The sequence below is a fragment of the Hypanus sabinus genome, chromosome 21 (genome assembly GCF_030144855.1).
Source record: "Hypanus sabinus isolate sHypSab1 chromosome 21, sHypSab1.hap1, whole genome shotgun sequence".
NCBI lineage: Eukaryota > Metazoa > Chordata > Chondrichthyes > Myliobatiformes > Dasyatidae > Hypanus > Hypanus sabinus.
The window spans coordinates 27,580,328-27,597,232 of record NC_082726.1 but is presented as its reverse complement, the minus strand read 5'-3'; the positions used below and the strand labels follow the sequence as shown (position 1 = coordinate 27,597,232).

The 16,905-nt window shown below is 41.5% G+C and overlaps 1 protein-coding gene across 1 annotated transcript in view; it reads right to left on the bottom strand.

Moving 5' to 3' along the window:
• Window positions 1-16,905, bottom strand: part of LOC132379254 (protein mono-ADP-ribosyltransferase PARP6) — a 217,487-nt gene that overhangs the window by 43,127 nt on the left and 157,455 nt on the right. The window contains exons 12-17 of the mRNA XM_059946956.1: window positions 15,541-15,691; window positions 13,813-13,866; window positions 9,553-9,648; window positions 7,460-7,552; window positions 4,051-4,176; window positions 1,922-1,987 (exon numbers count right to left, since the gene is read on the bottom strand). Of these exons, the coding sequence (XP_059802939.1) occupies window positions 1,922-1,987; window positions 4,051-4,176; window positions 7,460-7,552; window positions 9,553-9,648; window positions 13,813-13,866; window positions 15,541-15,691 (586 nt within the window). The remainder of the gene's footprint in view (window positions 1-1,921; window positions 1,988-4,050; window positions 4,177-7,459; window positions 7,553-9,552; window positions 9,649-13,812; window positions 13,867-15,540; window positions 15,692-16,905) is intronic.

Genomic DNA, 16,905 nt, shown 5'->3' with positions numbered 1-16,905 from the left:
GTTGCACATGTAAATCTCAAGGCTACACAGTCCTGTGACACTCTCATCATTATCACATTTTTTATTTAAAGCAAGCAGTTTAGTTTTCTTTTGGAAACTGCAACTTGACTTCTTATCTTTTTCTTTTCCTTGTGCGGTCCATTTATTTTTGTCTGCCTGACATGCTCCTCATATGTATTTCATTTTCTGTAAGGTTCAGCTGTAAATCTGCATTGGCCTGGTGTATGTGATCTCCTGCCACAATGGTAACATGATTTGTTTGACAAGGCAGGTTTCTGTTTAGATGATGCAATTTTGTTCACTCTGACTTTCATTCCTGGCTGCAACATGTCTCTAGCAGCAATTTCAATTGATAGGATTTCAACTGCTCTTTCAAATGGGAATTGTGCTTCAGTCTGGAGCTGTTTTGAATGCTTTCTTGTAAGATTCCACAAACTATAGGATCTCTCAGGGCACCATGAAATCCTTCACTGAACTGTCAATGTTCAGACAATCTCTTCAATTCAGCCACGTAAACTGAAATAGTCATCTGCTTTGGATTGTACTTATGAAATCTAAAGTGCCCTGCAATCAACAATGATTTTGGTTCTAAATGTTCCTGCATTACATTCATGAAATCAGCAAAGCTTATTCCAGGTGTTTTGATTGGAGCAGTCACATTTCTTAGCAAACTATATGCTTTTCCACCTATTACACTCAACAAAACTGGCACGCGGTTTTCACTTGCTCAATTCATTTAGTATACATCATCCAGTTATTAGTTGTGCAAACGAATGCATCTATCTTTCTAATGAAGCCAGCACATCTGCTTTAGTTATGTATTATTATTATCACCCAGTACTCACTGTTTATGAACCTGTGAATTTCGTCCATTTTCTGCCTTTTATTTAAATCGATCGTCTTTCTCCCCTTGCAAAGAAAAAACATGCTGCGCTTCAACAGATAGGTAGTCGTCTAGGGTTCGTTTTAAAACCACTTCGTCTCCACTGTTATGTTTTATAACTCCAAAAACTATTCAAAAGAAAAACACCGGAGCTGGGGATAATGTGTCAGCTTCATTTTACTTTAGTGGGGGGCTTACTTATGATGTGGTGGCGTAATGACTTATGCCAGTCACATACTTTTACATACACTATACCCTATAATGAATTAAGTAAATGACAAAGAAAGTGTAACCAAACAATAAATTTACATAATTACACAAATATTACTAAAATACTAAATACACAACATACGTGAATTTCGTAGGGGCAGCAAGGCAGCATAATGGTTAGCATAATGGAATTAGAATTGACAGTGACATGGGTTCAATTCTCCCTTCGGTCTGTAAGAGTTTATATGCTCCCTCTGTGACTATGTAGGTTTCCTCTGGGTACTCCTGTTTCCTCTCACTTTCCAAAGACATATGGGCTAGTAAGTTAGTTGGTCACGTGGGTGTAACTAGGCGGTGCAGTCTCATTGGGCCAGAAGTGCCTTTTACTGTGCTGTATCTCTAAATCTGAACATCAAAAACTCTAAATCTAAAATATCTATTTTTCCCTCTTTTTTATAGTTTATTTCATGGCAAGTATCTTTGAACAACTCAGAAAGTCTAGCTGTTATGGAAGTGCAGGATACTCTTATCGGCTGTCGCTGGAACAGAAAATTTTGATAGGATGTGAAGTGACACACAAAGGAAAATCTGTAGTTTTAAATCTGCTATTTGGTAGAAAGTGCCCAACTCTTACATGTGACTGAAGAAGTTGCTAATTGATAATTATCTCTAAATGTGAAGCTATTGTGTGCTTTGTTGTTGCAAATCTAATGATGTGCAACTGTATTTTTGAATTTTAAATAGGCAAGTCTTTGACTGTTATCATTTCCAGATAAGGAGTTGTTAATAACATGATAACAGCCACACACTGTAGACACAGTTACATACCTGCGTCATTTCCCTGATTGACATTACACTGTCAAGGGCTTTTTGCAGTCGCTCATAATTCTTCTTCTAGAAACAATGAACAGGAAAATAATAAGATATACAACAAGCTACAATAATAGTTTACAGTGGCTTAAACTACTAACAATATCAAATATGGGGAGAAACACAAGATTTGAAATTATTGAGGACACTAGAGACTGCAGGTGGTGGACTCTCTGACAAGCAAGATGCTGACGGATCTCAGGAGGTTGGATAGCATCTAAACGGATAACCAAACATTGAGCTGTGATCCTTCATCTGGAGATAAAGACGTGAGGGGAAGGAGTAGAGCAAGCACTGGCCGGCAATGGGTAGATCCTGATGATAGGTGGACGGAGGAGAGAAGAGTGTAAATAGTGACAGAGGCTGGGAGGTGATAGGTGGTGGCAACAAAGGACTGAAGATTATGAATCTGTTAGGACAGAGGTGGAGCTTGGAATTAAATAAGGAAGGAGGGTGGGCAGATGGGAACAGTGGGTGGGGGGGGAGGAACCAGTAGGTTGATTGTGGGGGTGATGGGCAGATAGTGTGGGTGGAGGAAGAAAAATAAACAGGAAATGGGGGGGGGGGAGATGGAATATGTGCAGAAAGAACTGGGTTGATCAGAAGGAGAGAGTAAAAGGATTGAGGGGAATGAGGTTCACCTGTACATGGAATACCTCAGTGACAATTATTAAAATTTGACTGCTTTAAGTAAAAACTCTTCCAATATTCCCAGATAAAAAACATGGTCACAATGTACCTTTCTTCATATCTGTAGGGGTTGTCAATAATGTCATTGCGAACAGGAATGTAAGTAGTCTCTGTGGTAATACATCAGAGTTTAAGGGTGAGATTAATATATATTTATTGATACTTGCTTAAAGATTGAGCAGAGCTACTAAAGCTGAAGGACAGGTTTCACAAAGAGCTCTCATAAAGAACAGAAAAGAAAAGAAAAATTAAGAAAATTGCAATTACTAAATTTTAAATTTTTATTGTCAAGTGGTGCATCTCGTGATTTGACCAAATAACCTCAATGTAATAGCTCACCTTATTGAAAATGTTAATGTATTAACACCTTTAAAAATTGTTCTCTCTTTTGCCTAACTTAAGGAGAAAAGAACGGGCACAAGCACTGCATTAAAAGGGATAGTGACAAATTGGGAAGTATGGACCAAATCTCCAAACTCTCCTGTCTACAGTGGCTCAAAACTTTACATGAGGTCAGAGAGGCAGCCACTGCCATCAAGGTGCAAGTTACCAATGGCTTGATCACTGAAAATTAATGCCATTCATTGTCTGCCTTTCTGTATGTTTATCTTCAAGAGTCAGGAAGCTAATGCAGCTTTATAAAACTCTGGTTAGACCACATCTGGAGTTTTGCATTCAATTCTAGTCACCCTATTATAGGAAGGACATAGAAGCTTTGGAACGGATGTGGAAGAGGCTTGATTAGACAGTACGTGCTACAAGAAGAGGTTGGACAGACCAAGTTGTTTTCTCTGGAGTGGCGGAGGCTGAGGGATGATTTGATAGAAGTTTAAAAGAGAGCAAAAAGCATAGATGGAGTAGACAACAGCTATCTTTTTGCCAGGGACAAAGTATCTAGTCCTGGAGGGCGTGCAGTTAAGGTGACGGGTGTATGTTCAACGGAGATATGTGGGGCTTTGATATGAGTGGCACCTGCCTGGACTGTGCTGCCAGGGGTGATGGTGGAGGCAGTTAAGCCATTGAAGCAGAATTGGATCACTTGGCCCATCAAGTCTGCTCCACCATCTGATCATGGCGGATTTATTACCCTGCTCAACTCCATTCTCCTGCCTTCTAGCTATAACCTTTAACTGACTAAGAACCAATCAACCTCCACTTTAAGTACACTCAATGACCTGTTCTCCACAGCTCTCTGTGGCAATGAATTCCAGATTTGTCACCCTCTGGCTAAAGGAATTCCTCCACATTTCTGTTCTAAAGGGCATCCTTGTATTCTGAGGTTGTGCCCTCTAGTCTCCCACTATAGGGAACATCTTCTCCACGTTCACTCTATCTAGGTCTTCCAATAGTTAGATGGAAGACTCATAGATAGGCACATAATTATGTAAGTGTCTTACCTTAGGATTGAAAGCAAGCGTCTTGGGATCACTTGGGTCCACAACAGAAGGGTAAGGCTCAAAAATGATGCTTTTTCTTGGTGACTCCAGAGCAGCTCGGCACATTGCCACCAGTAGGTCCACCACCTAGAAGGAAAAGCCCTTGGGATAGTTTGCTTAGAATTCTCTACTGTTAGCTTAAACACAGCAATATTCTTAGCTTCAAATGATTTGACCCTCAGATTCTTCAATGTGAAGGACTATGTTTCTTGGGTACATGTTGGCTGCGCAAGGTGTAGTAGGAAATCCACTTTAAGAGAAGAGAATACACATAATTTCAGATTAGTGAGGCTAAACTAGCACCCAAGAAAGAAGAAGATCAGAGTTTGGGTATTGTAAAGTCCTGTTTACAAGCCAGGGCAAGGATTTCAAATACACCCAGTAGCCACAATATTAGGTACCTCCTGCACCTAATATAGTGGCCTCTGAGAGTATGTTCATGGTCTTCTGCTGCTGTAGCCTATCCACTTCAAGATTTGACCTGTTGTACATTCAGAGATGCTTTTCTCACACCACTGTTGTAACGCAAGGTTATTTGAATTACTGTGGCATGAACCCGTTAGCCATTGTCTTCTGATCTCTCTCATTAACAAGGCATTTTGACCCACAGAGTGGACACACAGAGGGATATTTTTCCTTTGTTTCTTGCTGCATTCTCTGTAAGCTCTAGAGACTGTTGTGCATGAAAAGCTCAGGAGATCAGTGGTTTCTGAGATACTCAAATCACCACATCTGGCACCGATGAAGTCAATTAGATCACATATCTTCTTCTATTTTATTTCTTGGCCTGAACAACAACTGAACCCCTTGACTATGTCTGCATGCTTTTATGCATTGATTTGCTGCCACACGATTGGCTGATTAGGTATTTGCATTAACAAGTAAGTAGGTGTGTAATAAAGTGGCCCCTGAGTGTAGGTTGACATGGGCCTAAGAATTTGGAAAGGCTTTGACCTCTTGTGATGAATGAAACTAACCGTAGGATAGGTGGGAGCATTTTGGCTTGTATAGAATGGGAGCCCTCAAGCAAGCAGGCAGAGAGATCAAACCAGGAGTTAACAAAAACATGCGTTCACTACAATTTAGAAATTATGCTACTCTCCAAGGGGATTCCATTGTTCGGGCATCACCCAGCCATTCAGTTCCAGCTCTCACTACCAGCCTGTCAGTCCAGAATATATATATTTAATCAATTTTAACTGCTCCTGCAATGGGCATTTGAACTCAGTTATTACTAGCCCTGTGATAATAAATACCTTATCCACTTTTTGTAACACACTGGACCTTAAAAATAATTGGACTAATGTTTGATAAGCTGCTCAGTTTGTGGCAGATGCCAAGTATTTCACTGTAAAAATTTCTCACTGGATGCCCCTTCAGTTGAAAATCTAAAACATGACAAAATAATTCAGGCACAACAGTACTGAACTGATATTATAGGACTTCACCAGGTTATAAACAATTGACTTATAGAAAGTCCTACATACATACGAACATTTGGGAGATGAGCGGGATGGATAGGGTTGAATTTGTCAACTGCTCGGTAGAAACAAGGCAGTTTGGCATAGATGGTAGCGTAGAGGCTAACTTAACGTTATTACAGCATCAGCGATCCAGGTTCAATTCCTGCTGCTGACTGTAAATAACTTGTATGTTCTCCCTGTGACTGCATGGGTTTACTCCTGATGCTCCGGTTTCCCCCCACATTCCAAAGATGTACAAGCTTATAGGTAAATTGGACAAATGGGAGTAATTGGGAGACATCGGATCATTGGGCCACAGGGGCCTGTTATTGTACTCTATCTCTAAATAAAAATTTTTGTTTGCCTTCTCTCCTACTTTCTCCTCTTTCAGACTGCAGCAATTGAGGGTTCAGTTGAGCCTGGCAGAGACAGGAGCGCTGAGCACGCACACTCACTCACCGAGTCAGTGAGGCTGGCTGGCAGACTTCCTTCACATGCCTGCTCCCTATCCCATTAGTTTCTGTCACCCTCTCCTACACACCAATGTTGTTCATTTTCTACTTATGAACAGTTTTGTTTGTAAACAGTTCTTACAGTTCTCTGGAATGGAAACCTGTTATACTCTGGAGAATGCCTGTGCTGGAGGAGGTGATGTGTGTGTTATCGCTCTCATCCCAATTCATTGAATGGATGGAGGCAATTTCCTTCAGAAGCGCAGGTTTCATGATGCAGTCTACATCCACTTACCTTGAAGTACACATATGTTGAAAGGAAGACATCTTGATTTAAGTTTTCTAATTGGCTTATGTTTTAATCTGTTGGTTGATGCAATAAATGGAAAAACTTCCATTTTCTCAATTAAATGTGTTTATTTCTGTACCCATAAATTTCTCCCCATAAATCTTGGCTGGAAGAGATTATGTCCCCTGCTGGGATCAGGCTGACTGGGAGTCAATTGTCCTCTGGTCCCTTGGTTAGAAGACTGATGTCTGCACATGAGTGATCAGGTAAGCAACACTTCATCTGAGACTAATCAAATCGCAGCCTGTGGACCTTGTTCAACTGTTCTACAGATAGCTTTCAGACTCAGTCAGCTGACAGAGCCACGAGAGGCCACAGGTGCTGGAATCTGGAGCAAAAAACAAACTTCTGGAGGATCTCAACGGGTTGAGCAGCGTTGGCTGAGGAAAATGAACCATCAATGCATCGGGTTGAGACACTTCATCTGGGTTTTTCCTCCACAGATGTTGCCTCTACTCTTTCAGTCCAGGTGAAGTTTTTCAACCTGAAATGCTGACTGTTCATTTTCCTCCATTAATGCTGCCTGATCCATGGAGTTCCTCTGGCATTTTGTGTTTTACTTTTACCATCAGATGCTATTATTGGCCATCCAAAGTATGTACTGTGGCTCATTGGGAGACTGATCTCTCTGGCTCAGGATGATGAGCATAAGTTATGCTCTTTGGAGCAATGGAGGATGAGAAGTGGCTTAATAGAGGTGTACAAAACAATAAGAGGCATAAAGCAAGTGGATAGCCAGAGACATTTTTCCATGGTAGAAATGGCTAATATGAGGGGGCATAAAGGATGAATGGGACGATGTCAGAAGTAAGTATTTTTACGCAGAGAGTGGGGGTGTGTCGAAAGTACTGCTTGTAATGGTGGTAGAGGCAGATACATTATGGACATTTAAGAAACTCTTGGGCACATGGGCGATAGTAAAATGGAGGTCTATGTAGGAGGGAACGGCTAGACTGATCTTAGAGTTGGTTAAAAGATAAGCACAACATAGTGGGCTGAAGGGCCTGTACTGTGCTGTGCTATGTTCTATGTTTTAACTTAACGCAGAAGCAGAATAGCAGCTAAATGCTTCCCATTTCCAGATCAGCTCTAGCTGTTTTACCTACCTCTGCTCCAGTGGCCACCTCTTCCGCTGCTCCAGACATCACTCCCAGTGTGTAGAATGAGAAAACACAGAGCTCCCGTGTACAGACAGCAGGCTGGGGAATATCAGAGCAAAGAAAGAAAACAGTCAAGTCTACTGCACGTTGACTTCCAACCATCAGCGAGAGTGTCATTTCTTGAAAGGGTCCAGGCATTAATTGTGGCACGTGCAGTGAATCAGCATACGAATAGATGAAATATGAGCAGGAGTAGGCCATTCAGCCCCTTCATCCTCTTCTATAATTCTACAAGATCATGGCTGATCTACCTCAACACTTTTCTTCTTCAATGCCCCCTTTGTTTTTTCTAATATCTAGAAATCTATCAATTTCAGTTGTAAATGTAATGGGTGACAGGATGGAAAATTTATTTGAAACACTTTGGCATACATTTGCAAGATGCACTTGGAAATGAAATAAGCAGGAAATTAGAAAAAAGTTTTGTGTTGTTCTGCAGAATATTATAGGCATTCTATGTTGCCACTAGAATGTACATGACACTTGGTTAACACAAATGACTCATTTCACTGTGATAAATAAATAAATCGGAATCTGAAACTGAACAATTGGGAGATTATTGAGCCTATTAACCTAAAGCTGACAAATTTGCAAGTAAAGTAACTGAGCGCAGATTGCTAAGATATGGATGAAGAATGTGGACTTTGTTAAAATATCTCTGGGGTTAACGCCAAACTCCATCAAGAAAGTATATATGTGTGAGTGTGAGAACAAGCGCATGGGTGTTTGTGTCTGTTGGAATTGGAATCGATTTATTAATGTCATGTTACAGTGCTGCAGAGAAAATGCAGTCCAGATAAACAATAAGGGGCAAGATCATAACAATGTAGATTGTGAGGGAGGGAGAGGGGGGGGAGAGGGAGAGAGGGAGAGGGAGGGAGGAGAGGGAGGGGGAGGGGGGAGAGAGAGAGGGGGGAGGGAGGGGGAGAGAGAGAGGGGGGAGGGGGAGAGAGAGGGAGGGAGGGAGGGAGGGAGAGGGAGGGAGAGGGAGAGGGGGAGAGAGAGGGAGAGAGTGAGGGAGGGAGAGAGAGGGAGGGAGGGAGAGGGAGAGTGAGAGAGAGAGAGGGGGAGGGGAGAGGGAGAATGAGGGAGAGAGAGGGAGGGGGGAGAGAGGGAGGGGGGAGAGAGGGAGAGAGGGGGAGAGGGAGAGAGGGGGAGAGAGGGAGAGGGAGAGGGGGGAGAGAGAGGGGGAGAGGGAGGGAGAGAGAGGGAGAGAGAGGGGGAGAGAGGGAGAGGGAGAGAGGGGGGAGAGGGAGGGGGGAGAGAGGGAGAGAGGGGCAGAGGGAGAGAGGGGGAGAGAGGGAGAGGGAGAGGGGGGAGAGAGAGAGGGGGAGAGGGAGGGAGGGAGAGGGAGAGAGAGGGAGGGGGGAGAGAGGGAGAGAGGGGGAGAGGGAGAGAGGGGGAGAGAGGGAGAGGGAGAGGGGGGAGAGAGAGGGGGAGAGGGAGGGAGAGAGAGGGAGAGAGAGGGGGAGAGAGGGAGAGGGAGAGAGGGGGGAGAGGGAGGGGGGGAGAGAGGGAGAGAGGGGGAGAGGGAGAGAGGGGGAGAGAGGGAGAGGGAGAGGGGGGAGAGAGAGAGGGGGAGAGGGAGGGAGGGAGAGGGAGAAAGAGGGGGAGAGGGAGAGTGAGGGAGAGAGGGGGGAGAGAGGAAGAGGGAGAGAGAGGGGGAGAGAGAGAGAGAGAGAGAGCACCAAAAGTAAAATTATCTTTTTTCTGCTCATTTTACCTTTTCAGCAATTATTAAAAATGATTTGTCTCCATGTACTTTTAATGAAATTCTTTGTTCTTCTCTTTAATCAGAGGAAGCAAAAGTAAGGCTAAAGAAGTGAATATCTACTGGGTCAGATTCCTGATCTAATGTGGAATAGTGTAGCCTGTGACAGGACACTATACATTCATATGTTCAGAACTCTAGTTAAGTTAACAAATTTGGTGAATGGAAGATTCATCGCTCCATGACCCTATGTTGAGTCAAAATTACCAAAGCACATTAATCCCCACTCTGTCTGTCATTCTACAAAGACAGATTTAGGCATGCTTACCTTCAGCATGGAGCCATTCTGGAAGACATGTTGTTCATCACACACAACACAGTATTCATTCAGTGTGGGGATCCTTTGCTCTGCATATTTCATTGTCTGAACACAAATGTGAAGCAAGATATAAATAAATCGCTCTCTAATTTAAATGAATTAATCAAGATATATAAAGGTTGTGATGCATTGAATTTCAGTTACACACGAGGGGGAACACAGGAAAATCTACTTATCTGGAGATGCAAGAACCTGGAGTAACATACAACCTGCTGTAGGAACTTAGTGGGTTGAGCAGCATCTGTGTGGGGGGAAAGGAACCATTGACATTTTGTGTCAGAATCTAGCATCGGGATTGATGCAGGGTTTCGACCCCAAACATTGACAACTCCTTTCCTCCTACAGATGCTGCTTGACCCATTAATTACCCCCAGCTGATATTTAGTTGTTTCCTATTCATTTGGAGATTACCAACAAAATTAGAAGTTCTGGAGTTAATGTTGAGGGAGTAGACAATCATTTAAGGAACAAGAGGAAGATGCAAGAACAGTGGGTTGCATGGTGTTCTGCCAGGAATCTGGACAAGACCAGCAGCTCGGAATTTTCTATTTTATTCATGGGCTATAGACATTGGTAGCAGCATTTAATGCCTATTTGTGATATTGTTTGAAAAATGCAGGAGTATTTCAAAGATCAATTAAGAGTCAACCACACAGGTGTGGATCTGAATCACTAACAAATCAGACCAACCAGGCATGACAGCTATTCTTCAGGATAGGACATCAGTGACCTGGGTTTCAAAATTCATGTCTCGAGATTGTGTAAAATCAGTATACGGTGCACTCTGATATTCATTCCAGTGATTCCATGTACTGAGTTTCAGAATCAGAACACAGCACATTAACACCCCTATATTATTGGCAATCCAATACTAAGGGGGAGCACGCTTCAGGTCAAGTGATTTCTGTAGGAACCGAACATGATTGAACATCTCAGGTCAAAGACCTTTCAACAGAACTGGGTTCCCACAGATGCAACCTGACATTACTGTACTGAACTTATAGTATTAACAAACAAGAAAGCATTTCTTAGCACTGTTCCATAAACAACAAGCCAATAGCTACAGACGACAATTAAGTATACATTGCAAATTTGCTGTGGTGGGATTTGAACTTGACCATAACTTCAGAAGGCTTTGAACTTCAACTTACAATGAAGTTGGTTGCAAGTTTCAGCTCTTCCAGGGCTACTAACTCTGCTGTGCTTTTCAAATTATGTGAGTGTGCAAGAATAGAGGAGAACTGTAGAATCTGTTAGAAAAGTAGAAGGCTATTTGACCCAACAACCCATGTTGTACCTCTAATCAGTGTCCTGCTCTTTCCCTTAAACCCCTCATTGCTGCAGCTGCTGAATGTGGTAGTCAAATTCCAGGGGACATCAAAATCTTGCATCTAGCATGTGTTTTTTTTCTTCCATTTCCAGCCAATCCAAAATGTTAAAGCTCACCTATTTAAGATAGATTTGTTTCTGGGAGATCACAGGATGTCACCAGCAATGTTTACATACACGGAACCATTGCTCAGTGCTCCTCTCCACTTGACCAACCATAGAGATGGGAAAAATGTAAGATGAGGAGAACAGAATGCAGAAAAATTGGAAAGAATTAATGGGCACCGCAGGCTACACAGAGATAACTGTTAAAAGACAGGAACTTCAATTACTTCTGTCTTGTCATTGCACTTAGCAATTCATTAAAATATTTAAAAAACAAAATACCTCAATTTTCCCACATATTAAATTTAAATGAGGATCTATCCTGGACCCAACACATTGATGCATTAATAAAGAAGTCCACCACCAGCTCCACTTAATTAGGAGTTTGACAAGATTTGGTATGTCACCAAAAACTCTCATTAATCTCTACAGATATATGGTGGAGGGCATTCTGATCTGTTGACGCACTCTCTGGCATCAACTGTTTCAATATACAGGATCCAAAGAGGCTGCAAAGGATTTGTAGACTTAGCCAGCTCCATAATGGGCAGAAGACTCCTCACATCTTCAAGAGGTGATGCCTCAAGAAGGTGGCATCCATCACTAAGGACTCTCACCATCCTCCACATGTCCTTTTCTCATTGCTAGCATCAGGGAAGAGGTACAGAAGTCGGAAGACCCCACTCAATGTTTTAGGAATGGCTTCTTCTCCTCTGTCAATAAATTTCTGAATGGTCCATGAACTCCTGTACACTACCTTATTATTCCTTTATTTCCATTTTTTTTGTAATTTATGCTTTTTTAAATATATCTTTGCACTGTACTGCTGCTGGAAAACAACAAAATTCACATCATACAAATCAATGATAATAAGCTTGATTCTAATTCCAAGTCTTCCTCTTTCTCTGACAAGTTTCATGTGCTACAGAGTTATTCCTTTCCTCTTACATGGTTACTATTTCCCTGCAGCTGGTGAATGGAGGCAGTCTCCAGGGGACATAAAAATTTTTGAATCTAATACAAGATTTTATTTTTGTCTGTCCCATTTACAGATGTCACGTTTTGTTATAGATGCGGAACAAATGCCGCAATGACTAAGCTGCTGACCCAACGGGAATGGTGTGTACTTGTCAACATCCAGAGACCTGGAGTAACAACTCAGAAGTAAACATTAAAATATGACTGCAGCAACTGTGTATTTAAGTTGACTTGCTATTGATGATTAATAAAGTGCCGAATGTTATCAAAGCCCATCTGTTTCACTTATGCTTTTTAAGCCTTAAAGAAATGCTGCTCAGCTTACCTAGACTGGGCTATAAGTGACCCTAGACCCATGGATATTTGGTTGACTCTTTATTGCCCCTTGAGATGAGTTTGTAAGCTCTTCGAGTCAAAGGAATGATCAATATAGTTGGCCATCTCACATATCATGGATGTAATTTCCTAATATTTTAATGTTATAATATTTTTAGCTTTTAAAATATATTTATATTTTATTAAATATATTTAAATATTTAAAAATATTTTTTAAATGACCCCACATACATATTTATTTATTTACCTCAATACTTAATCTTCTTGTTTTTGCACTAATAATTTAATTTGTTTCTACCTGTTTACCTCAGTGTAATTTACATTTTTTTAAAATATGGATTACAATGTACTGCTGCTGTGAAACAACAAACTTCACGACATATTGCCAGTGATATTAAACCTGATTCTGAACAAAACTAAATTTTAGAAACAATAATGCCTGCCAAACTCATCACGAAGTTCAAGACCTGGGTCTCCGTTCGTGACTCTATATTCAGCTTCCTCATTGGCAGATCTAAATGGGTAGGAATCAGTAACAATAACTCCTCCTTTGTAACTATTACCACAGGTGTATGTCCATGCTATGTGCTTTGCCCTGCTCTGATCATTATATATATATATATATATATATATATATGAATCTGTGGCTAAGCATAGCTCCAATACCAAGTACAAATTTGCTGATGACACCATTGTTGTAGGACAAATCACAGGTGGCAATGAGTCAGTATATCAGAACGAAGTAGGTCACCATATTGGGTGGTGCCACAACAACTATCTCTCACTCCATGTCAGCAAAAGTAAAGAGCTGATTGTTGTCTGAGAGATGGGAAGGAGGGAAAACATGTATGCTATGTGCCTGCGATGCTGCTGTAAGTAATTTTTCATTGCACCTGTGCATACATGTACTTAAACTCAATTTTGACTTTGAACTTTGTTAATTATTTTCAGGGTGGCAAGAACTCTTTCCCTTCCCTCCAACAGTCTGCCCTCAGTGGGTGCCAAAAGAGACCTACAAGACCCAGACAGATTAAAGATGCTTGTCAATCACACCTGCAATTAACTCCTACTGTAGTTATCTGATTGATTCCCGTTGTAATTTTTCACCATTTTATTTCGTCCAAGGGAAATAATCCTGCTATTATCAGAAGAATGTGTGTGGTTTTGTCGCAAGTTTTGCTTGCCACAGTTTGGAGAGACTCTGCTTAAGTGGACTGTGTCCCATTTTTCAGAGTAAACAGATTGTTTTAAGTCTTTCTGTACCTCAGCTCATTGACTACAAAAATGATGCAACATTCACTTTAAAATTGAGAGTTTTTTTTCATTCTTACAGCTCTTTGTTTCTTAATTTCTTATTCATTGACATAAGCCTGATAAATAAAAAACACAGAAGGCATAGAAAGTTCAGAAAAAGATAGGATAAGAATGACCACTGTGTTTGCATGATTTATTTGAACTTACCTGTACAAGGAACCCATATTCTAACGTTGGAATGTTCTTACAGTGACTTCCAGCCTATGAATAAATTGCACGAGGAATGGATAATTAGTTAATAATAAATGAATACTCATCCCAGTGAACTGAGCAGTAAGGCCCTGATTTTGTACAACTGCGAACAAAAATAAATGTTTTTAATGAATACCACATCACAGATCCAACCACTAAACTCACCAGTCTGCAACTACTTGAGAAGATACAGGCTGCACTGAATTGATCAGCACAAGAAAAGTATGCCCATTTCAAGTGAAGGATTAATGACTCTCCAATTTATGGGTGTAACAAAGTTCAAACTATTCCAGACAAGAGAGGCAAATGGCTCAGGAAGCTATTGCAAAAGTACAGTGAGGTGACACCGTGGTGCAGTTAGCAAAGCAGCTGCTTCCAGGCTGCAGTGACTTGCCTGTTCCATTCCCCTCCTACTTGTTGCCCGTATGAAGTTTGCGTGTTCTCCATGTGACCAAGTGAGATTCCTCCAGGTGTTCTGGCTTCCTCCCACATGCTAGGGATGTGCTGGCTGATAGATTAATTGCCAGTATAAGCTGTTCTTTTAGGAGGCAGTGGAGACTTAGGGGCCTTGATTGGAATATGGGGAGAATTAGATACAAGGAAAATTAGTGGGGGGATGGAACTGCTCTGTGAGCTAGTATAGACTCAATGGACTTAATGGTCTCCTTCTGTGTGATAAAGTCTGAGACATTCACTTCTCTTTTTTTGGCTTCTTAGAGTCATACAGCACAGAAGCAGCACTGGTCCATGCTGATCAACATTACCGTCTAAACTAGGCCCATTTGCCCATTGTTGGCCCATATCCCTCTAAACCTTTCTTATTCATGTACACGTCCAAGCGCCTTTTTAAATGTTGTTGTATCTTCTCAACGACTTATCCGACAACCCATTCCATATACTGGCCGCCTTCTGAGTGAAACAAATGCCCTTCAGGTTCCTATGAAATTTCTTTCCCCTCATCCTAAACCTATGTCCTACAGCTCTTCATTCCCAAACCCTGGAAAAAGACTACGTGGTGTAAGTGCATTCACCATATCTATGCTACACATCATTTTATACACCTCTATAAAGTCACACTTTATTCCCCTATGTTCCAATGAATGAAGAGTTCAAGCCCACTCAGCCTTTCTCCACATTCCGTCCCTTGAGAGACAGAATTCATTAGCGTTCAGTTCTATAAAACTGTGGTCAGACCACTCTTGGAATATTGTGTCCAGTTCTGGCTGTCCCATTGCTGGAAGGATGTGGAAGCTTTAGAGAAGTTGCGAAGTAGATTTACAAGGATGTTGCCTGGATTAGACATAATGCCTTAAGAGGATAGGTTGATGAGATAGGGCTTTTCTGGGGCCCTGGTGTGGTGAAGAGAGCCCAGGAACTAGAGTCTCGTGAACTAGAAAGGCATACAGGAACCAGGGTCCCTGGTGTGGTGAAAGGGAGAGGAAACTCCCTGTCTGGTGTGATTTGGAAGGAAGCTCAAGACCTAAACCTCTAGGAGTTGAAAGGGACTGTTGGGTCTGGGGCCCTGGCATGTCAGAAAAGGAGTATAGGGACTGGGACCCTAGGGATCAAAGCACAGCAAATTTTACCTGACGAAATAGAAGGTGAATCATTGGGATTTTCAGGTTTTCCAATAATTCAGATAGCAGATTAACAAAGTTTAACTGTGCACAGGATGAAACTTGCCTGATTGGCGGCAGGGTACCCAAAGAGCTCTGGCTTAGGGGTTTTCATAGTGCAAGAGATGGAGCGGTTGATGATGCGATTGACTCGGAGATCTGGAACCCCAAGTTTACTCTTCAATACAGAGTCCTGGATGAGGGGAAAGCTCGGAGATCTATAAAAAGAAACAGGGAGACATTTTCAGCTGTTAACGAACAAGAGAAGTGACTCTTCTTTGGCATTATATAAACAATTAGATTTTAAATCCTGTGAGCACTACCTGTTTAAAGACCTGAAGATTCTGGTAACCCATGCTAATTACTTATTTATCTCAACAGGCGGACAATGGCTACAATTGAAGGATAGGATGATCATCCCAGGGAAACAGCAAAAACAACTTCAGTCACCATTAGGACACAAGGGACTTTCTTATTCTAGTATTAATGCCAACAAAAATGACTTTCTTTTCTGATGGTAAACTAATTGTCATTTCAAGTCTCTATAAAATTACTGTTGATGTACCACAGAGAGCCATCTGACTGGTTGCATCACCGTCTGATATGGAGGGGCCAATGAGCAGGATCAGAAAAAGCTGCAGAGGGCAGTGAATTCAGCCAGTTCCATCATGGGCAATGGCCTCCCTATCATCACAACCCATTTTCGAAAGAGCATGCCTCAAAAAGGCAGCACCCATTGTTAAGGACCTGTTACGGATTCAAGCAACAATAAATATATGAGTGAGGCAAGGGTTTTTATAACAAATAACACGTTTATTAAACACTGAAAAACAAACCCCCAAAAGTAAACAAACCACTCACGTAACCGGAAATCAGCTGCTGTGCGGCAGCTTAAGTAGTTCTTAAAGCGATGTTGCAAAAAGAGTTCTTCAAAGTAGAATTGCAAAAGTTCAAAATGCTTACAGTCCATTTAAGGGAGAGACTTTTTAAGATGATTTAAATTCTCTTTCACGTTGTGTCGCCAGGGTTCCAAATCGAACTTTTCCCACGAAGAATTTAGAAAGATGAAGAATGAAACGGCTTAAAGGCACTGACCTTTCCTTTACAAAACTATTCCCAATCCTTTCTGCTGTTCACAGGGATTAACATGGGCACAGTCAACAAATTCCTTCCAAATGAGGATCAAACAAGGTCAAACCTGTTTCACCGTTAAAATCAACTTTCTTCGATCTTTTTACTCCCGAACTCCAATTTTCACTCTCCACTGATTCTCAACTAGCAGTATTATAAAGAAACTGCTGGCAATGACCTTTTAAACTTTAGGCATTAAATAAAACTTCATCTTCCAACTAAACTGCGTCATAACATCAAATCACGCAGTGGCATTCATTCAACATGGCGAATCCAGCCACGAACTGCGCCTCCTCACAGG